Source organism: Ammodytes marinus (genome assembly GCF_949987685.1).
Source record: "Ammodytes marinus genome assembly, chromosome: 16".
Lineage (NCBI taxonomy): Eukaryota > Metazoa > Chordata > Actinopteri > Uranoscopiformes > Ammodytidae > Ammodytes > Ammodytes marinus.
Window position 1 is genome coordinate 22,044,063 of NC_137220.1, and position 24,342 is coordinate 22,068,404.

The following is a 24,342-nucleotide window of genomic DNA, read 5'->3' on the forward strand; positions in this document are numbered from 1 at the left end:
TAGAGCATTTGGTGCACGTGGCGGTCTGTATTTAAAGTGTAGCGGTAATTGATAATAATTGTCTTTTCCCTTATATGGAAAGTGACTATGCTAAAGTGAGGAACTGACGTGCAGGGGCAGTGACAATGCAGGTAAAAGTGAGGTGACCATCTTGTGAGATTTTTACTCCGCCTCACGTCGGGGGGAGGGAGATACGCCAATCTAGCTGACGTATACCTCCGAGGCAAAGTGAGGGACAACGGGCGGAGAGCTGTCACTCAAGAGATCGCGCCAATACATTTTAACCTCCAAAAGAATAAAAACTAACAGGGGCGGTGACAATGCAGGTAAAAGTGAGGTGACTGGGGCTGAAACATCAGCATGGTTACCAAGGCAAAGTTGGTTTCACCCATACATAATATATAATATGGATGTAGTATCCGTGCTGACCTCAGTTATTCACATGGCATCCAATAATCCTGGTTTATGCGCGTCGCCATCTTGTGAGATTTTTACTCCGCCTCATGTCGAGGGCTGGGAGATACGCCCATCTAGCTGACGTATACCTCCGAGGCAAAGTGAGGTACAACGGGCGGAGAGCTGTCAATCAAGAGATCGCGCCAATACATTTTAACCTCCAAAAGAATAAAAACTAGCCTGCTAGAAAAAAATTCACCCCCCTCAGTGTTGTCATGGAGATATGAACTAAACATACAGACTAGAATGGTTTTGTGGACCAGGCTGTAAATAGGTTTAATAAGACTTTGAAAACGGCCTGTCTAACAAGTGAGTCAAAGAAAAATGGCTCAGTCTTGGTACCACCCCCAGTGGCACTTTCGGGTTACTACAATTTTGGTCACTTCCTTATTGGATGCTGGTAAAAATCTGAGGTTTGGGGCTTGGTTTCACCACACTAACTAGTTAATATGTTGGGTTAAGTTGTTACTAAATATTGCAGTAACTATTAGTTGGAATGGCAGAATGTTTTAGACGATCACAATTTTTTTCACTAGTGAACCATATGTGGTTGTTAGTCGAATGCATCTTCAATTAAAGCCTATTATTTGTCCAGCTGTGAGGAGTCACTTCAACTCATGCACCAGAGCTCTTCATGCCACATTTACTTCACCGCTCATTTAGAAAAACAAATTGTACTATTCGCACAGTCATGACTCTGAATAGAAGTCATGTTTGCCTTGCGGGGAATAGATATGAGAAATCAACATAGCTATGTCAACTAAAATATAGGGCATGACTTGTTTCGCAGTAAGGGTATTTTCTGACTTTTTTAAAATCGTAAATAGCTGAGGTATTATTGGCGAATAAAAGATAACAAACCCAGCATAATATTCTGTACTTAAGAACCAACTTACTTCCTAGTTCTGTTTCACAGGAATGCTGTTACAACTGTTGTTCCTACCATGAATGTATGTGATTTGTGGAGCTAATGTGCCATGGATGCTATCAGTATTGTTTTTATTTGCATTAACTCAGACTTTAAAATAATAGTATGACGGAATAATCAGATTTTTATTGTGTCTTAAAATAACATTATTTGTAATGAAAATGTTTTCATGATTTTCTTTCTTTTGTCTTTACCTCGTCATCCATTGCAGCACCAGAATATGGATATGTCATACACGTCTCGCCCCCTGAGAAGTGGGACCTTGACATTTTAGTCGCTAGAACAGCCATCATGATTGTATAGACAACAAAATAAAAGAGCTTGGTTCAGGGGTGAATATCTGAGGCATCAACCTATATTACCTGATTGTAATCATGTTAGTACAAATTCAAATCACAGCATTACCACCTACGAATCCAAATATTGCACAGCCATGTCCTGGACTGTCATGGTTAACGTTGTCTGCAGTTCATTTCATTTGTACAGAAGGTCTGGAACTGCTGTAATTGGCAAACGTTCACTCACTTAGAGGCGGGTGTCTGTTGAAGTTTAAAGCTGAGTGGTTGACTGCTGGTTTGGTGTCTGTGATGTTGAAGCCTGAGTAGATGAGTGAGAAAACTCCTCCAGGATAGCTGGAGTTAATGGAGCAGGTGAAGACAAAGCTGTAACCCCTGGTGACCTCCGCACCTTCAAGAGTCCAGACCATCCCTCCATCAGGAGAGGTTAGGGAGATGCTGGGCTGCTGCAGTGGCACTGTGTAAACCAGAATACAGATGTAAAGTTGACACAGTCTGGACATGCATATCAGCAACATTTAGATGAAGACAGATACTGCATTTACAAGCATATAAGCATTGCTTTTCTGAAAAGTAATGCGTGCAAACAAGATTTCTAATGTAACATTTCCCACCAAAGTTGAAGAAAAAGCTCTGGGCACATCCAAAACATTAAAGGATACATAATGTACAATGCAAACAAACTATACATGGCAATAATAAGTATATATATTAAGACTAGTGTGTGCCCATATGGTGCTCAGACTTAGTATAGGTCTGGTAACAGTAAAAAAAATAACAATATCAATAATTATCTGATCAGCTGGTATCAAATAACAACAAATATAATTACAATTACAATGCAACTGGATCTAGGTATATTGTCTTTCCTTACTAGTTACAGACACTCTGACATAATCACTTAGGGGGGATGTGAAGTCTCGACCTGAAACCCTTTTCTCATACTGACACTGGTACGATCCCTCGATATCAAAGTTGACTTGCAAGATGTTGAAGGTAGCAGAGTTGGTTCTTGATGTTTTGGTCTTTCTGAATGAGCCACCTGTATGTTGCAGGATGAATGTTCCACCTAAATGCTTGAGAGTTGAGATTGAACATGTGATGCTGATGTCCTGACCCCAAGTAACCTCACTAGCAGGATTCATGGAGATGCTGGGCTTTGGGTAGCCTGGCATTCCCAGACCTGCCACTAGGCGCTGGGAAATAAAATGTGCTGCGCCTGTTGGTCTGGAAACTCTCCATTGAAGCTTTGTCAAAAAGACCAGAAATCTGGGCTCACGTTTCAATTGGTTCTATCTAACATGGGCACGCCAGAGCCCTTTGTATGGTACTCTGGGGAGGACGTAACCGGATGACGACAGTGACGTGCATGTGACGTCGAAGCCGTGATAGTAAACATCAAAGATGGCTGCGGATATGTTGTGTGAGTTTGAGACTGCTTTGGCCTCGACCCTTTACGATTTGGAAGACGGCACTCAAATATTTCATTAGCAAGTAAGTGGACCACGGCAAACGTTTAATTTAACAGTTTAACAGCTGTTCGCTAAACGAACGGGGCTTACGTCACCTTGTGCATCGCTCTGATTGGTTGTAGTGCTATCCAACTGCGTGCAGTGGCATTTGAAATGCACAAGTAGGAGCCGCCCTTTGAGTTGGAAATGACTATTGATCGTGGCCAGACCCTCTATCGTTCAAGATGTGAGGGTCTGGATTTCCAGGCTAGGCTTTGGGAGGACTACTAAAAAAAAACACAATGTTAAAATGATAAGATACATATTTGCTTTGTACTGATGTGTGTATCTTTATTTTAAATTTGTAATTTCTATTTCATTGAATGCCAATTAATATAAGATGAAGATTGGGAAAAGTATTATTTCCGTACCAGTAACAAAGAGTCTGACAGAATCACTCAAGGGGGAGCTGAAGTCTGTTGTGCTACAATTGTGTAGTAAATGGTAATGATGTTAACGATAACGGACACCAACATTAAAGGTGAAGTAAGCGGTTTATTTATTTTAATATAAGTGTTAAATTGCTCTTTATTCATACAGTTATCAGTACCTACCTTCCCTTTCAGGATAATAGCAATTTGGAAACATGTGAATAATGTGAATGCAGGAGGACATTGGACAATATCTAAGTTGCTAAATAAGTATGACCTGGGAGTGGGACACACAACCTCCTTTCCACCATGGAGACAGACACACACAACCATAGCACACATATTTAAGGATAGAAGAAGAAAATGATACTTCTTTATTAAACTTTTGTTTTTTTTTAAACTTGCTGTTGAGATTTGCTTCACCGTACATTACAAAGGACAACACTGAAAATGATTTGTACCTGACAGAGTATACTGTAGTGAGGCAGTGGCACGGTGTAAACACACTATGACAGTTAGTGATGCAGGCTAAGAAAAACTATTTACAGCTTTTACAATTTCGGACAGCACCTGTCATGGATGATGAGGCGATTTCCAAATGACCTTCATTCAACTATAATTCTGCAGAGCCCATCTTTTCTTTTGCTACAGGGGAGGGGGAGACTATTTTAAGGGATTATTATACTCCTGGAATGGATTTTGCTTTGGTTGAAAGGCAGCCATTGTGTCACATTAGAAGGAAAAAGATGTGCGTTTCACAGCTACTTGACGTGAGGACACTGCAACTGCAAATTTCATACAGACGACGATGCACAGTAAGACACAGGGGGGGGGGGGGGGAAACATTTGCCTCAAGCAATAGACGCTCGCCAACATATATCTACATTTCTGATTCCAGTGAAGAACAATTGAGTGACGGGTCATTGTTGGTGTGGCAGTGATGTGGGTGGAGGGAGGCAGTGTGGGGCGGTTGCTGGAAAGAGGATGAAGGAAGAGCTCTTTATAGCTATATTGTGGAAATACCATATATACACACACATGTACATTTAGGAAAAAATAACTCTTTTCTATCAGTACATCTCAGTCCCAAAAGTTCTCACAACTTTTTTTCTTTTATATATATACACATTATATTACACGTAATGATTCTGCATACTGTACATGAGTTTTCATAAAGGTGTGATTTAAGAAGTAAGTCTTCCTACATTTCAGTATCTCCATCCTTCATTTAGGTTCACACGCTCTGCATATTATTTAGCTTTGAGACGATATAAAAAATTAAAAGTGAGATTGTGTGTTTTTTGTTGCATTTAATCTATAAAACCATCATATCGGAACACAAATCAGTCCTAAGAGAAAAGTTGACCTGCTTTCATTCAACCCGATGCTGCCAGTCTGCAGCACCTGTATAAAGATATTTAGCCTCCCTCTCTGGAGGGTTTACGGGTTCAAACATTCCATTCAGACTTTCTCTGTTCCTTCAGTTCATCTGTTATCTGGTGCAGTTTTTTGTCTTTTGTTTCAGTCTGCTGTGGCGCGGTGGGAGGGTGTGAGCCGTGTGGAGCAAAGGTGCCCGGTGTATAAATTCAGGGGGAGGGAGATGCAGGGGAGCAGGGCATTGGGCTAGGGCTGCTTGAGGTAACAGACGAGGGCAAAGGGCTTGAATGGCTGCTCCCGGGTTTAGGTTCATCCTCTTCTTCTCCTCCCTCTCTGCCGGCTCCTCTGCTCTTCCCGGCTCCTTTCCCTCCCCCCGCTCCGTGGCCCTCCAGCCCCTCAGAGTTCTCCAGCATCTCCTGGATGAGAGGAGGCATGGAGCCGGGGATCTCCATCTTCAGTGTGATCACTCGCTCTGCTCCTGTGAGGGAAAGGCAGAGAGAGAGAGAAAGAGAGAGAGAGAGAGTTCAGGATAAGAGAAGAAGGCAGATTCCCCTGGAGAACTAGGCTGACAATTGCGCAACCTTAGCCCGTAACCTGCATGACTAACGTGATTAGGGCATCTACTTTAAATACAGGTGGTTAGATTAGAGTCCAACCAGTCCATTTCATCTGTTAAAAATTTACTTTTTTTTGACTGAAATCACTTTTCTATCCTCAGTAGCAGGATTGGAAATAATCATAATCTCAAAAGGAATCTAGTTGTGGTCTTGCAAATATGAGATCCCCTGTCTTTGCAAAATCTTAGTCTGTGACTATAAACTCAGAGACTAATGACTATGACTAATTGTCACACTTTAGTGCCTGTAACCTCTGGTGGGTGGTGTGTGTGTGTGTGTGTGTGTGTGTGTGTGTGTGTGTGCGTGTGAGTCTCACCCTTCACACTGATGCTCCTGAGGTCAGTAATCTTCATCAGTATCTTGGGGAACATACAGGGTTTATCAGGCCTCCTCCTCCTTACGTACATCTGTGCACATACACATAGACAAGACATGGAGGAAACAAAATATAGATATTTGGATAAGCAGCTAATTATGTTAAAAAGTTATCAAAATATACAGGTCCTTCTCATATAATTAGCATATTGTGATAAAGTTGATTATTTTCCATAATGTAATGATAATAATTGAACTTTCATATATTTTAGATTCATTGCACACCAACTGAAATATTTCAGGTCTTTTGTTGTTTTAATACTGATGATTTTGGCATACAGCTCATGAAAACCCCAAATTCCTATCTCAAAAAATTAGCATATCATGAAAAGGTACTCTAAACGAGCTCTTAACCTAATCATCTGAATCAACTAATTAACTCTAAACACCTGCAAAAGATTCCTGAGGCTTTTAAAAACTCCCAGCCTGGTTCATTACTCAAAACCGCAATCATGGGTAAGACTGCCGACCTGACTGCTGTCCAGAAGGCCATCATTGACACCCTCAAGCAAGAGGGTAAGACACAGAAAGAAATTTCTGAGCGAATAGGCTGTTCCCAGAGTGCTGTATCAAGGCACCTCAGTGGGAAGTCTGTGGGAAGGAAAAAGTGTGGCAGAAAACGCTGCACAACCAGAAGAGGTGACCGGACCCTGAGGAGGATTGTGGAGAAGGGCCGATTCCAGACCTTGGGGGACCTGCGGAAGCAGTGGACTGAGTCTGGAGTAGAAACATCCAGAGCCACCGTGCACAGGCGTGTGCAGGAAATGGGCTACAGGTGCCGCATTCCCCAGGTCAAGCCACTTTTGAACCAGAAACAGCGGCAGAAGCGCCTGACCTGGGCTACAGAGAAGCAGCACTGGACTGTTGCTCAGTGGTCCAAAGTACTTTGTTTTGGATGAAAGCAAATTTTGCATGTCATTCGGAAATCAAGGTGCCAGAGTCTGGAGGAAGACTGGGGAGAAGGAAATGCCACAATGCCTGAAGTCCAGTGTGAGGTATCCACAGTCAGTGATGGTCTGGGGTGCCATGTCAGCTGCTGGTGTTGGTCCACTGTGTTTTATCAAAGGCAGGGTCAATGCAGCTAGCTATCAAGATATTTTGGAGCACTTCATGCTTCCATCTGTTGAAAAGCTTTATGGAGATGAAGATTTCATTTTTCAACAAGACCTGGCACCTGCTCACAGTGCCAAAACCACTGGTAAATGGTTTACTGACCATGGTATTACTGTGCTCAATTGGCCTGCCAACTCTCCTGACCTGAACCCCATAGATAATCTGTGGGATATTGTGAAGAGGAAGTTGAGAGACACCAGACCCAACACTGTGGATGAGCTTAAGGCCGCTATCGAAGCATCCTGGGCCTCCATAACACCTCAGCAGTGCCACAGGCTGATTGCCTCCATGCCACGCCGCATTGAAGCAGTCATTTCTGCGAAAGGATTCCCGACCAAGTATTGAGTGCATAACTGAACATTATTATTTGAAGGTTGACTTTTTTGTATTAAAAACACTTTTCTTTTATTGGTCGGATGAAATATGCTAATTTTTTGAGATAGGGACTTTTGGTTTTACTTTACTTTTTTGCCAAAATCATCAATATTAAAACAATAAAAGGCTTGAACTACTTCAGTTGTGTGTAATGAATCTAAAATATATGAAAGTCTAATGTTTATCAGTACATTACAGAAAATATTGAACTTTATCACAATATGCTAATTATATGAGAAGGACCTGTACATGTGTGTATCCAAAGCCTAAAATATCTTCTTCCTCCGTGCCATTGACTAGAGCTCAACTGTTGTCCAGAAACCATTAAAAACTCAACAGTTAGCCACAGTGTTGGGACTTTTGACCCACATACACCTTCCTGCTGCCTGAAATACTCACTCTAGCACCAAATGTGAATTAATCCGCAGCTGAAAATAGTCCCAGAGAAATGCACTAGTTCCTTTTGTTTGGGTAAAGTTCACTAAAAAGGGACAGTGACCAGATGTTTTGTCGACGCCCTTTCACAAGAATGAAACAATATATCTGAGAGATGTTTTAAAAGATTCAGTACAAGTAGATGGGCTTGTGCTGAGATCCACAGATAGGGTGAAGTTGTCAAACGGGATGGTCACGTTGTTAGTTTGGGTCTTCTCATAGAACTTTTTGACAAGACGTCTATCCTTAGGTGAACCCCAAAGCTTCAGTTGTCTACTGTGTTCAGCTCATTTCTGTATAAGTGCACATCTTTTTTTTGGAACTGGAGGGTGTCTCCCTCTGGTGTGGCTACAAGGTAATAAACTGCGAGCAACAAGAGAGTGCTAGAACTACATGCATTAGAATTAGATGTCAAACCTTCAAAGCTTCAACGATGGGCTCCTGAAGAACATCCACCTTATTTGAGTGTTCCAGATCCTGGCGGTCTGCAAGCGCAAACACACACAGACACACACATTAAGATACCACACATTAAGATACCACACATTAAGATACACAGCCAATGCAACATGATATTACACAATTATAAACTATAAAAGTAAGGGCACAGAACAGGAATCTATACAGCCCTATTGCACACAACAATATTATTTGTCATCATTATCTATACTTAGACTTTTGCATTGGTATAACTTCAAAGTACAAATCCATCCTTGGATTGCTGTCAACATATGGGTTAGATATATATTTTTTTTTAACTGAAACTAATTACTTTTTATACAAATTTTAAATTATTTTCATCCATTGATTGTTACATTACAGATGCAATCCAATCTAGTGAAGCATACCCCCACAGAGCAGGCAGATGGCACTGAGTAACCCCGTCTCTGCGTCGTCCATCTCCAGCGGGAGCAGCGTGTTGGCGAAGGAGAAGACCAGGTCAGTGAGGGGGCCGAAGCCAGCGTTGTGCATCTGTGTGCGGTTCAGAGTCAAACCATCAGAGAAGGTCATGGTGTCCTGGTCCGGGGTGTAACGGGTGCAGATCCTCAGTATCTAGGGGAAGAAGGGGACAGAGATCAATCATTTAAAAAGGATTTTATATATATTATTAGATATTTTTTTTTTAAATACAGAACTTGGCGGTTGGAGTGGAAAAACTACATTGGGTTAAATAACACCCAAAATATCCATCCGTTTTAACGCACGTGTGTTCAATGTTCGCTACAGCACAACTCATTCAAAACATTTCTTTCAATCTCCCTATTTTTTGCGCATTATCTCTTGTTCGCACAAGTCAAAAACCACCTCAAGCGAGCGTAACAACTTGTTTGCGAATAAGAGGATTTTTATTAGAATTCTGGCGTTTCCATCACAGTTTACTGATTCGATACTTCATAATTGGTATAAAAGTAGGGGGATGGAAAATCAGCTACTGACTGTCTCATGCGTGCAAGGTTTGTCTTTGTTTACTGTAAGTTGCTCTGAGGGTTGTGTTTAGGGCTATGATCTCACCAGTATGTCGAGGCAGGCCGCTTTGAGCAGTGTGATCTGATCTGCAATGCTTAACGTTGTGAAGCCAGGCAGCTGCTTGGCGAACTCCACCGTCTTAATGATGCATTTGGTGGACAGTTCACTGAACTTGTCCCATAGGTTGACATCCAGAGCGACACGGTGCTCGGAGCTGTTGTTCTGCAGATTGGGGAAAAGAACACAAATCTCTTCAAATAACCTGACAAAGTTACAAACACAACACCTTGTGCGCACTCCGATCTGAATTTATTGAAATGAAACTGTGTCTGTCTGCGTATGTATGGTGTGTACCGTGGTGTATTTTCCCAGCTGGCAGAGGGAGGGGAATGTGTTCTGATGGGCCAGGCGGATTCTTTCTATCATCTGCTCGGTGTCCGCAGACAGGACGTAGATCTCCATCTCGCACGGCCTCTTCTCCTCCTTCTTCTTCTTCGTTCTGTCGTTTCGCACCACTGGTGGCGGAAGAGGAGATGGGGAAGATTTAGCTTGGGGGGGTTTAAGCGGGAAAGTTTGCTTTTAACATCTCAAATCAAGGACAACTGTTGTACAGTTGGTCAAGTCTTGTGTATATAGTTTTGCTTTGGCTTTTCTTGTATCTCCAGGGGCAGTCCTTTTCTAGTCCATATCTTAAAGGTTTTAAATCCCGACTGAAAGACACACTCCTGGGCTGTACTACTCAGGCTTTGGAGAATATACATTTCTAACAGTAAGCCTGAACTAAAGACTCACAACTGAAGGACTGAGGCATCTACAAGGCAGCAAAGGTCTACTGAAACAAGTTTACATTATGGGAAATGAAGGATGCAGCACCAGGCAGTTTGAGCCTTGAAAAGGCAGCATTGTATAGGGATGCCAGAGTCTGTGGTGGATTTGAAACCCCACCAGAGGGAGACAGACATCAAGGTTAAAACACTCTGCTGCCTGGGCACGCCGAGCTTCAACTGTATTGGTTTTTCGCTGGCTGAAAAACAGAAGTCACAAACAGCGCTGTGCTTGTTGGGATTAATATTGCATGACTACAAAGACACTTCAAGCGCTGACAAACATTAACCCTTTGTAATGTGCCTCTAGAAGCTGTGTTACTCCCCACACAGTGATGTTCTGTGTACTCACACTCCTTGGACATGCCCACATCCAGGCATTTCTGCAGCCGACAGGACTGACAGCGGTTCCTCGTCACCTTGTTTATGACACAGACTTTGTCGCGGTGACATGTGTACGCCATGTTCTTCTGGATGCTCCTCCGAAAGAATCCCTGACACAGAAACACATGGGAAATGATTCAAATGTGAAAAGTAGGGACAAGTTCTTTATTAGAAGAAAACAAATCCCTTTCACTACTGCTGGCTCTTTGTGAGAGTGCCAATCGACTTAAAAAAATCCTTTGTTTGTGCAATGACTGGCTGATCTTGTTGATGGGTAGCTGATTGCAGGTCAGTAGGTACATGGTATAACAACAAGCAAACAGAAGCCCACACAAATGTATCAACGCATGTGTTTTGTGTGTAGGATTAAATGAAGCAAAGAGGCTTACAGGGGGGGACGTGTTAAGGTCGCGACCTATTTCCAGACCCATTACGCAAATACCGAGAAAACTCACGCTATGTATAACTGTATGTCATTGGGTTTTTTCTAGCTGTTCATCTGTTCCCACACACATGTCCCCGGTCATCCAGAATAGGTAGTGGATGCTCTCTGTGTGTGCATGTTGCAAATGTGTTATGTAACTAGGTACATTTATTAAAGTACTGTACATAAGTAAAGTTTGAGGCCCTTGTACTTTACTTGAATCTGTCCTTATCATGCCACGTTATACATCTCCTCCACTACAATTCAGTGGGAAATATTCTACTTTTTACTCTACACTTTACACAACATTTATCTGATTACTTAAGTTACTCGTTACTTTACAAAATATTGTATACTACCCAACAGTGTACAGGGCTGCAAGCAGACATCGAACATTAGGCGATGTATTGGTAACTTGACTGTCAACATTTTTCATTTTCTAGGAACCATTTTTGATAATTGTAATTTTTAATGGAAATATGCCAAAAATGTCATGGTTCCAACTCTTTCAAATTGAGAATCTGCTGCTTTTCCTTTTAAATCATTTGAATGTTCCACCAGCAAACAATCTATCTATGAATGAAATGTGCGGTTTATTTCCAGCTTTTACATTAATGCATGAGTAATAATAATCTATTTATAGTAGAGCAATCACTTTTGCTTTTAATACTGGTACAGGTTCATTTTCCTGGTTAGACTCACACACTTGTACTTAGGTTACGTGAATGCAGCAGAACCTACTTCAATACTTTTGAATTCAGATACATTTGTACTTTTACTCCAGTGGTTGTAATAGTGGACTTGCAATTTGTAACGGATTTATTTTCCTAGTAAGGTATCTCCGCTACCATTTGAGTATGTTTTTTTTCCAGGTACTATTTTGTCGGCATAAGTTTGACGTATGTTCGGCTGCTTACCTTGCAGCCCTCGCAGGCGCTGACTCCATAGTGGTAACCTGAGGATTTGTCCTGACACACGAAACAGGGCTTGTAGATGCGAGGCGGAGGTGGAGGCGAGGCCGAGCTGGGAACGAGCAGGTCCTCTCCGGAGCTGGTGCTCTCCGTCTCTATAGCTGCAATGGGAGGAGGAGGTTTTACATTAAGTCACACTGCCATAAAAATGCATTTTGGTTCAAAAATGTAATTCATACAGTGTCCCCTATTTTTGTTTACCAAATGCTCAAGGTGCAGAACTGGGGGGGATACACTCGTCAGGTCAGTGTAACACTCATTGGTGCACTGTAACACCGAAATATTTGCACAGGTTGCCAAAGGAGCCCAATACCAAAACTAAATGAACAACTGAAGACACAGGTTTACATCAGAGTCAACCACCCTGAATGTCATCCTCACCTTACATAACCAGGGGCTCTTGACTGAAGAAAAGAAATGCACGGGTCGGGTACTGCATGCATTGCCCTCTGTTGAAAGCGTTACTTTAATTTCTCTTCAATCAAGTTGCTTGGTGGGTCTTTCCGGCCTGATATTTCATCATCAGCCATGTACCATAGAGCTATGATGAAGCACGCATAACTGTCTACTTAGCTAGAGGCTTCTGACTTTCATCCTCCTCTTCAAACCCGGTTTCTCTGAAAAGCTATTTCTTTCACTGTATTTTAATCCATTATGAGATCATGTGAGATTTTATGCTGTCAATAGTCAGCCCCCCTCTTCTTGTGCACAGCTTTTTCTAGGAATACACGCTTTCCATTTGTAGCAAATTAAGCCATAACATCCTACACCTAATTCTGTGTCCTGGGTCATTTTGTCAAAGGGGTGTATTTTATTTTTAGAGACCTGACGAGGATGCAGTGTGACACATTTTAAGGTCCTGACCCTTCAGATTAGGATGCCGAGACCGCACACACATCCTCTGCTTCTCCCACTCTCCTTCTGCCTCCTCTAACCTAACACACACACCCACCCTTCTCCCATCCCCCTGCTTTAGTAGCCATACCAGACATTCCAATATGGAGGAGACTCAACTCCCCTCTATTGCTCTGCTCTGTTTACGTAGTGAGGGAAAAAGAGACAGAGAAATAAAACGAAGAGATCCTCCTTCTCCTCCTCAGCCATCAAACCATTCCTCCACCTTCCCTCTCTTCACCCCTTTTATTTGTCTTTCCGCTCTTCTCACCGACACACTAGCCAACAGTTCCCTTCAGCCCTGTCTGACCTCTTTTAAACTCTCTCCTCTTCTATATATAAATATATTATTTTCGTTATTGTTAAAAGGGACACACACACACACACACACACACACACACACACACACACACACACACACACACACACACACACACACACACACACACACACACACACACACACACACACACACACACACACACACACACACACACACACACACACACACACACACACACACACACACACACACACACACACACACACACAGCTAAGTAGTGCCGAGCACGGGGCAACATTTTGAAAGACCGTAATATTGATAAGCTCTGATGTTATCAGTACTGCATAACTTACGCTTTTGTTTATGACGGATTTTCGCTATTGATGCTGGCACACAATCATGGCAGACCTGTGTCTGTGCAGGGGGCGGGCACTCACTGCCTGTCTGTCACTCCCTCACACACTCACTGAGACGGTGATAGATGCAGGACAGCATCCACCTCAAGAAGGCTAATGCTAGCGCTATGTTAAGCTAGCGGGAGCCCACGCTGTTAATTCAATTATACAAACGTATGACACGGGAGTGTTGTGACCATAAGTTGTGACTGGCTATCTTTCTGGGAGCGTACCATGGACCTATTATAAAGTTGAGAGTAGCCTACACGACTCTTTTCATTATTTACCGACAGTTGGCATTCTTACATCCGGTTTAGCGATATCAAAATAAGAGTCCGGATTTCAGAGAAATTAAGATGATTTAATTTTTTTTAACCGTATAACCTTTAGTATTAACCGGTTAAAGATCTTCTTAACGGTTAACGGTTAACAAGTTAACCATGGACATCCCTAGTCCCTGCCTTTGGTTTACTGTGCAGATGTTAATGTGTTGAGAGAAAAGCTGCCGGTTTGGATTCGTAGACTCACTTTCTTCATATTGTTGAGATGAGGCATGTTATTTTACCAGAGAGGAACAGGGTTCAACATAACTTTTTTTTCCTACTGGCCCGCCGGGCCAGTGGATCCGAGTTTTACTGGCCCCTTGTATATTTTCACTGGCCCTGCACACACTTTTTTTTTCTTCATAATTTAGTGTCAATAATTATAATACCTGTATTAGAAAAATAAAGAAAGATAACCAGATCTAAAGGGAATATCTATACTGTAACAGTATAGATATTCCCTTTAGATTTGGTTATTTTTCTTTTAGTTAATTATATGAAATGTTGATATTGCTCATACACATAATATAAAACCAGGCAAACATATTGAATTAGAAGCCTACAACTGAAAGTATGTTGAAAGAGTCGGCCAGTATTTTAAAGTCCAGTAGTTTGATGGTTGTTTTTATTCTTGAATTTGGGCAGTTTAATGAATAGTTCACCTGCAGAAGTCATGTTCAAACATTTAAAAAAAATAAGAGATTAATGTCTGATCATTCTTTGTGGTGTGGTAGGCTGTTTTTATTACTTTCTATATGCATTAGGGATGTGAATGTGTCGACCGAATGACCGGTTTTCCACTTCCGCGATCTGATTGAATGTCTCGAGCCTGAAAGCACAGTGCCAAACTGCGCGACTATAGGAACTGTACAGTGAGCGGAGTCCCTCCGTTCGTTTCTGTCTACAACCGACACAATCACCGGAGACGCATTCACAGCGTTTAAATAAAGCCTCTCATTTGTATCACCATTGGGGCTTGGATGCAAATACTGTAACATTACGGCGGCAGATAAAGGAAAAGCGCAGTTATCATTTTCTGCACCTCAACCTCTGCTGTGGGAAGAAAGAAAGGGGGCAAAGCAAGTCGATTAATTTGTCGACTCGCAGGCGGACGGTAGGCAGCTCTGCCAACGGAGCGAGAGTGCACCCGCTTGTTGCTCCGCCTGTCAAAACGCCCACGCATCGGTTGTCCACTGGCCTTTCATTAAAAAATATATTTTATATTAGGTTTATTATATTGAGTCTTAAATAAACACTGCTTTCATTACGACTCTCAACGCGCATTTCAATGAACCATGATGTAGTCTACAAAAAGATACTGAACTGTGATTGGCCAGTCACTGGCCCGGGCGGGACAGTGACTGGCCAATCAACTTGCCCTGCATATGATTTTACTGGCCCCGGGCCATCGGGCTATACGTTATGTCGAACCCTGAGGAATATTTGTCATTCGGGAGGAGGATATCCTTCCATATTAATCAGATAAGGATAATAGTTTTTATATATTAATTTATCTCATCAGTAAACATATTGAAATTGCCTAATATTTGTTTGTATAGTCATTTGACCACTTGTTTTTTGAGAAGCTAACGTTCAAATGTGTACCTAAATACAGCCACACTGAGCTGCTTGCACGACTGCAGGCTCTATCTATCTAAAGTCACTCATATACTATAACTGCTGCTTCTACTACTATGTGTTGTAAAAGGTAACTGTTATTAATAACATGTAGTAGTTTGCTCTACAGTGAGGTGAATTTTGGACATCATTATTTGGCATCATCACTGAAACGTGCTACAGTCATATGAAAAAGTTTGGGACCCCCTTCTAATTTTAGGGATTTTTGTTAATCATTAGCTGGGATTTCAAAGAAGCAAATTCCTTTACATATATGACATACCTTAGGTAAACAGAAGCAGTTCAGCGGTGTCATTTTGTTTATTGGAATAATAGAAAATATGCAATAAGCATCATAACAATTTGACTGGTGCATAAATGTGGGCACCCCAAAAGAAAAATGTCATCAGTACTTAGTTGAGCCTCCTTTTGCAAAAATAACAGCCTCTAGACGCATCTGGTAGCCTGTGATGAGTGTCTGGATCCTGGATGTAGGTATTTTTAACATTCTTACATACTAAAGCGATCCAGTTCAGTTAAATGTGATGGCTGCCGAGCATGGAAAGCCTGCTTCAAATCATCCCATAGATTGTCGATGATATTCAAGTCATTCGACTGCGACGGCCATATCAGAACATTGTACTTTTCCCTCTGCAGGAATTTGAACTGTGTTAAGGGTCATTGTCTTGTTGGAATATCCAACCCCTGCGCAACTTCAACTTTGTGACTGATGCTTGAACATTATCCTGAATAATCTGTTGAAACTGGGTTGAATTCATCCGACTATCCACTTTAACCAAGGCCCCAGTCCCTGAAGTGGCCACAGCATGATTGAACCTCCACCAAATTTGAAAGCAGGTAGCAGGTGTTTTACTTGGAATGCAGTTTTCTCCTTTCGCCATGTAAAGCACTTTTTATAATGATCAAATAACTTATTTTTTGTCTCATCAGTCCAAAGCATTTTCTTCCAATATGAATCTGGCTTGTCTAAATGAGCTTTAGCATACTCCAAGCAACTGTATCTGTGGTGTGGGCGCAGAAAGGGCTTCCTTCTCATCACCCGGCCATACAGATGTTTTGGTGCAAATTGCACTGAATTGTTGAACCATGTACAGATACACCATCTGCAGCCAGATGTTCTTGCAGGTCTTTGGAGGTGATCTGTGGGTTGTGTGCAACCATTCTCAAAATCCGCCGCATATGCCGCTCTTGTACTTTTCTTGGTCTGCTAGACCTGGGTTTAACTGCAACTGTGCCTGTGTCCTTCCATTCCCTGACAACATTCCTTACAGTAGAAATTGACAATTGAAAAATTTGGGAAAGCTTCTTGTAGCCTTCCCCTAAACCATGACAATGAATAATCTTTGTTTTTAAGATCTTTTGGGAGCGGTTTTGATGATCCCATTCTGTCTCACTTCTGCAGAGAGTCAAAGAGAAGTGCAACTTGCATTTAGGCAGCTAAAATACATTTTCTCATGATTAAACAGATCATGAGAAAACCTTTATATGAGGTTCAAGGCTTAACAACATAATCCATCCAATTTTGTGTTTAAAGTTCTCAGTTTTACATGCTGTTACATGCATTAAAATCAGCAAAACCACAAGGGTTCCCATATTTTTGCTCAGCCAGTTTTTCACATTTTATTTAATTTCATAAAACTAAATACTGCTTTTCAAAAAATCTTTGTTTGGAAAACATCCCAGTACTTAGCTGTTCCTGGTAAATGAAAGACATACCACTTTTATCTTTTTTGTGTGAAAGCAGAGTCAATTATAATGCCGGCTGAGTGGGGTTCCCAAACTTTTTCATATGACTGTATATCTATGACTATATAATGTCATCTTTGCATCTATACGTGTAACACGTTTCATTGTAGGACTGATAGCAAACAAATACTTTGTAGTAATTAGGGAACATTCTTAGTTTTGTTTGTCTAAAAAAACGCTCAAATCCAATCCAAAGGTCAAGTCAAATGATAGACTTTTGCTTTAATAGACAAGGAGTTTTTCGAAGGTCAGCCCGGATGCTACATCCATATTATTTACTATCTATGAGTTAGACCAGCAGCCAGCTTGCTTTGAAGGCCTAGGTTTTAACCTTTTAACTGGATCAGTCCCCAATCAGTGGACACTAGGGCTGCAACTAACGATTATTTTGATAATCGATTAATCTGTCGATTATTTTCTCGATTAGTGTTTGTCCGTAAAATGTCAGAAAATTGTGAAAAATTGATAAATTTTCCAAAGCCCATGTTGACGTCCTCAAATGTATTGTTATGTCCAAAACACACAGACATTTCAGTTTACTGTCATAATAGGATTAAAGAAAATATTCACATTTGAGAAGCTGAAATCAGATAATTTGGACGAACCATTGATAGTAGTTCGCCTTTGCGCCAGATTGCACACAGCACTTTTGATGTAAAAGGGTGAACTCTGTTGCTAAACAAATAAAAAATTGGATGATTTTTGAGTTCAATGATAATGAGAAAGAGCTCCTGTGCTGTGATAATCCCGCTTTGCTGCTCTGATGTCCAAACAAATCTCTCTGGCATAGCGGCTTCCGGTGCATAGTCACATTTTTCAGTTGGTGCGAAATGTGTCTCTGCAGGGCTCTGAGGCCATCGCAGAGAATCTCTGTGGCTTCACGGAATATCTGCGCAATCGTTTTCGCAGAAGTATTTAGGGCTTTAGTTTTCCCGGGGTGAGAGGGGTTGGTTTATTGTCATTATACAAGACAGGAATGCACAATTACAAAGACATGCAATTGTAGCAGCATGGCTGTAACAAACTATACAACAACACATTATTTGCTAACCCTATATAACCATAATGCATAGTTAGAACCCTCCCAGATCAGGTTAGATCAATTCCAATATTGACAATGCTAAATGTTAGCCAGTGCTAGGGTAAGCAGTTTATTAAATCTGATGTAAAATGCTGTTAAATGTTCTCCCCAGGCGGTTCTGGCTTTATGCCAGCAAACAGTCCCTGAATAGAGAGCATGCTTTATCAGCTTAGAGACTGGCCTCTGATCACAACACTGAACTACTCTCACCGGACAGTTAACAAGATGCAGACAGAAGTTCTTCAACATTGACGTCCATTATCACTGTTAATGATCTACTCCTGATGTGAATCAAAACATAACTTTAAACCCCATGTACAGTGTCTCTATACCATTCTACTAGGGGTTTGAACGTTTACAAAAATGTCTATCCGTGTACACAACGGAATTTTTTTCGTGTACACGGTTAACCGTGACGCCATTGTCCTCGTGCGCCCGCCGTCCTGTAGGCGAGCGCACACACACACACATACGCGTTCGCCTGTCATGTGCGCCGTCATTATCGCGCTTCATTAATTTCCTGATTAATATAGCCTATCGCTTTCTACATGTCCACGTTTATGCAGGTTGAACAGGTGTTATAAAGTTCGGGTTACTTACGCGCGTAGTTCACGTCAACCGGGTAACTTTAATCTTTAGGTTATCTTTCATCACTCTTCCGTGGCTGTGAGTCGAGCCCGAGAACGGCGCCTCCCCGTGTGTGTGTGCGTGTGTTTGCGATTATACACACACACACACACGCCGAGGGACAGACAGATTGGGCAGACTAGCTTTTATCCTCCCCAAGTAGTTTATTAGTGATGTAAAATCAATAAGTGCGTGTCTCCAGAACATATTTAAAAACTTTGAAAAAAAGAACATTTAAAATTTGAAGATTTTTTTTTTTAAACGGTTTTCGTTTATTGATTTTTCCAAAACGGTTATGATTTACTAAACGGTTACTCGTGTACACGTGCACACCCCTACATTCTACACCGCTTCTGTTTAATATTCAACTTAAAGTACAAGTGGGCAATATGGATAAAAGCCTTCTCATTGTATATGAAATGATATCACGATATCAGTTTCAATACACAATGGCATTGTACATGTAGTGGACTGTGTAGGGGAAATCCCTTTGAGAACCAATTATGGGTGAACTTACCAGATGGAAATGTCTGTTTTTACTTATCAAATGCAGTACAAGTTGACAGGTTAAGGTATTTCATCCCACAAATCATCATTCAACAATCCTTTAATACAATTAGAGCTGCAACGATTAATCGACGAATCGATTATTAATCGATTACTAAAATAATCGTCAACTATTTTGATAATCGATTAATCGTTTCAAGTAATTTTTTAATAAAACATTTCCAAATTCTCAGATTTCAGCTTCTCAAATGTGAATATTTTCTGGTTTCTTTTATCCTATTATGACAGTAAACTGAAATATCTGTGTGTTTTGGACATAACAATACATTTGAGGACGTCAACATGGGCTTTGGAAAATTGATCAAAATTTTTCAACATTTTCTGACATTTTACGGACCAAAACACTAATCGATTAATAATCGATTAATCGAGAAAATAATCGACAGATTAATCGATTATCAAAATAATCGTTAGTTGCAGCCCTAAATACAATCCAATATTGCCAAAAAGCAATGACAGTTCATTGTTTTGCTCACACTGGCCAAATTTAACCAGATATGTTAAGGAGATGGCTTCCACAACTCAAACAATTTGGCAAAATCTCTGATGGATGACATATTTATATCGTCTTCTGACAAATTTCAGCAATCTAGAGCTTAATCAATGAGTTTATCAATCAATACGTTGATCAAAAAGGAAATTATAGAGCACCTTCCGTGTCCAATTTTAAAAAATACCACTTTTTTATCAGGCAAATAAAAAGCCGAAAATGTGTTGGCTCAGACGAATCAAAGCATTTGGCAACACCAGGTTGTATTGAAGGATTTTTACAATTTGTTTCTGATGCTTTAAACCAGGGGTGTCCAAACTACGGCCCGCGGGCCAACTGCGGCCCGCGGCCCGCTTTTTATTGGCCCGCGGCCGATTTTAAGAATATAATGTAATATGGCCCTTTAAAAAAAAAAAAAACATTTTTTTTTTTTTTTTTTTTTTTGCATTTCTTAGTTAAGCCACTAGTGCAGGGGTGTCAAACACTGATTGATTGGCCTGTGGCACATTTTAAAAATATAATGTAATATGGCGCTTTTAATTTTTAAATAATTTAAATGCACTCATTATATTACAGAGAAATATGTCCCATAAAAGAAAAAGAGCCCATCCCAGAGGACCCTGCATAATATTTTATTTTAAATTAATATTATTATGGAAAATCTATGTCCTTCTCCAATAGCTTCTAATTCATCTGACACAGTGTCTCCATTTTTTTTTCATACAAAATTAATACTTAAAACTTAATTTCCCTCTCAAAGTGCACCAGATTCATGCATTTCACTTTAAAAACGTAAAAAAATCTCCCGGGGGGGCATACCCCCGGACCCCCTTAGGAGGGTCGAGACCTCGGCTGGATACTATTTTCACCCTGCTGGATATTGGATGCAAAGGCAGAAAACACTGGATGTATCATTGGCATATAAGCAAGAGGGGAAATGTGTCTGTTTAATGTGCAAGGAAAGTGTTACCGTGAAGAAGGATTACAATTTACGAAGACACTATGAAACTAAACATCAGAGCAGCTACATGTCCTGATAAATGTGTTATTTTTGCAAAGTGGCCCGGCCCTTCGTAGATTTTTCTGTATGTGGCCCTCAGTGAAAAAAGTTTGGACACCCCTGCTTTAAACACATCTCAGTTTCACGTAAAGATAAATATTGGATCGGGTTCTGCATCAAATACTCAAAATGAAAAAGGACTTGGATTGGTATCAGGGCCAACATGGTTATTTGGAGAAATTATGAAGAACGTTTTTGATGGTCTTGCCAATAAGTAACATAACAGGAAAAAGCTAAGAACACAAAAATAACAATGAGCTTTAGCTCTGCAGATAGTGTTAATGCTGTACGGAAGTTTTAGAAATGCTTGTACTATGTACATACCGTATTTTCCGCACTATAAGCCACACTGGACTATAAGTTGCAGGTGTTATAATGTTCAATTACCATATGTAAGAGTTTGTGCACATAGGGGATTGTCGGGAAAGAGATAGCTGCTTGAGGAAGCTCCCATTCATTAACATTTCAACAAACAAGTTGCATATTTGCATAACGTATTCAAGTGTTACCATTTAGTGCAATAGTAGCTACTAGGGATGGGCACGAGTGTTTTCGCTACTCGTGTGATCGCTTGCATTCCTCGAGGATCAATCGATTCCTCATTAAACTTTTTTCTATTTTTAGAACGCAAAGCATTTGTCTGCAGAACAACGGTTCACCGCAATAAAGCGCTCAATGCTTATTGTCAAACAGTCACAGTTGCCATATAATATTAAGGATTTTTTTCCACAAGTTTAAAACACATTTTCCTCACTGAAAGTAATTAAATAGACGGGCCACAATTTAAACCGATCGAGTAGGTCTGTGGTGCGGAGAAAAAAAGCATGGTCTGTAGTTGTAACAAAAAAAATAGCCTAAGTCACCATTTAAAATAAGAAGGGCAGCAAATAATATAAAATGATTGTCCTACAATTTAAATACATATAAATAACTCACCAAAGCAGATAGTTGTATATCCAACCGCGTAATGCTCACTCCGTGTCCGTGAATAATTACCGCGACTAATTCCTCATTAACAGAACGTTACACCGGTCGGTTTTTGAATCTTATCCCCATATTCCCTATTGAAGGCTTCTTAACTGTTGTTGGCTCGGAGCCAATGTCCCTGAAGTAAGCCTTGCTTCTTCTTTCTTTCCAAGCGGAGAGCACCTTGCATGCTCACTTGGAGTCTAGGCTACTCGTTACTAACTGAGAGTAACAGGTGTCATCTCCCCTTTTTATAAACGTAACTTTATCATCTGCTTTGAAATAATTGGACAGTTATATTCAGTGTTCAGCTCCGCAGTGCCGTGAAGAACACAGGCTGCGCTGGCACGGAGGTGGCAGTTATTTGCAGTTGCTGTTTGACACAACGCTCAGTTTATTGCACTTGCATCAAAATATTTAATTTTGTTAAACTTTATTTTATCCGTTTTGTACACGTATATAACATTTTAAAATAGGCCTAAAGGCTACAGACACTAAAAAAAAAGGATTTTCCTCATCCACCAATCGAGTTCATTTGAAACGAGGAGTACTCGAGTACTCGATTACTAACGCCCATCCCTAGTAGCTACAGAACATATACTGTGCTGTGTAATAACAGGGTCGAAAAATGGGGAAAAAGTTGCGGCTTATAGTCTGAAAATTACGGTAGGTATTGGTACAACCTAATTATAGTTGAGGTTTATATGGTTCTCTTTCTTTTCTATATGGTTTTCTCCTTTATCTTGCTTATCGGTAGCAGCCAGAATCAACACACAAATACACGCACACACTGAAATAAAGACATTAGTAGATTCAAACGCTGACACACAACCATCTAATCCTCCTCTTTTCACGCACTCACACACAGGTCAAACTTGGTCAGTATACCCTCACATTCCCAGACAAACTGTGAGTGTGAGTGAATGTGTGTGTGTCCCTGTGTGTGTGTGAGTCCAACACAGAGAAAGAGAGGTCATTCAGTGCGGGGAAGTGATGACTGGGCAGCTGACACAGGGAAGAAAGAGGCAGATAGAAGGAGAAATAAAGAGAGCGAGAGATGTAGGTCACTTCCCAATTGTCAGTGAGTCATTGCTCTGGATCTAACCCAAACACACACACACACACACACACTATCCCCCAGCCACTGCCTACATGTCACTGGAGCAGAAACTCAATGTGTGTACGTGCCTGCGTCTTTGTATGGCCTTTGACCTTTGAACCCGTTTGACACTCTTCATTCCAATCACGTACAAAGAAACACACACACACACTGAGGGCAATCCTTCCTGTCTTTACAGCTTGAATTTACGAGCACTCCCCTCCTGCTTCTATGTGTCTCTCTTTCCCTGCGTTTCTCACTGGCCGCCCACATTGTACCTCCTCTGTTTATGACTTTAACTAAATTGTAACAGGCCATGTTACAGTGACATCATCATGTCTGACTCAGAGGCTGACACCAATCATGTGCTTTTTTCCCCTCAGGATCGGCCGATAAAAATACAGATTTCAATGTTTACTCTGTGATAATAACAAAATTACTGTAAAGTAACTGTATTGTCTGTCTCTTCTTAGAATGGTCATACCCATATTATTGGGATATAGCATAGACGTGTCACTTAGATTAAGGTCTCCATTAGTAAACACTTGTTAAACTCATGAATAGGCCTCCAAACATTATTCATATACTTACATTATTCATATACTTGAATATCTAACAAATGCTGAGTCAATTTGGTAACCTCTCTTTCAATTCAAACAAGAACTCATAGAGGCTAGTGGTACAGTCAAATAGTATTTACAATACAGTAACAATCTTGCCATAGACCTGTCTAGAAATATGTATAAAGGTAGAATACAGAAATGCCTCAATGTCATTCCCAATTGGAATTAAACTCCATAGAAGAAGAAAAAATGTAAATGCCTGGCTGTCCTTGGGCCTGGGCACTTCTCATTCAGGTGATTGTTGAGTAGATTGGACTATGCAGAGTGAAGCTACAGGGACTTCCGGTTTTGTGGGGAATGATACCAAGCTATGGCGAGGCACTAGAGCTCACTGAGCTTACTTAACGAGCTTCACCATGTTATCTTCATGTTCGTCTTTAGAACTCCCTGTGTAGCTTTGAGGTTGATTTGATCAAGCTTGTAGGAGTTGTGCGTAATACTAAGTATTACTAAGATGCAATATTGCCATTACCCAGCAGGAGGCGCTCTCACTATTGCTGAATATTAGTATATGACTGTCATCAAGCCTTGGTTGTCACTAATCTAATTTCGAACAGATACTGACTATACTCCACTTTACCAATAATTTGCTGCAACACCGTTGGTCAGAATCAAACAAGCGTCGG

At 40.9% G+C, this 24,342-nt stretch overlaps 1 protein-coding gene across 1 annotated transcript in view; it reads right to left on the reverse strand.

Annotated features, from left to right (window-relative positions):
* Positions 1-3,974: 3,974 nt before the first annotated feature.
* Positions 3,975-24,342, reverse strand: part of rarab (retinoic acid receptor, alpha b) — a 29,450-nt gene continuing 9,082 nt past the window's right edge. The window contains exons 2-9 of the mRNA XM_080043742.1: positions 11,871-12,025; positions 10,498-10,639; positions 9,676-9,836; positions 9,367-9,543; positions 8,703-8,907; positions 8,272-8,339; positions 5,873-5,963; positions 3,975-5,417 (exon numbers count right to left, since the gene is read on the reverse strand). Coding sequence (XP_079899868.1) covers positions 5,149-5,417; positions 5,873-5,963; positions 8,272-8,339; positions 8,703-8,907; positions 9,367-9,543; positions 9,676-9,836; positions 10,498-10,639; positions 11,871-12,025 — 1,268 coding nt within the window. The 3' untranslated portion in view covers positions 3,975-5,148. The remainder of the gene's footprint in view (positions 5,418-5,872; positions 5,964-8,271; positions 8,340-8,702; positions 8,908-9,366; positions 9,544-9,675; positions 9,837-10,497; positions 10,640-11,870; positions 12,026-24,342) is intronic.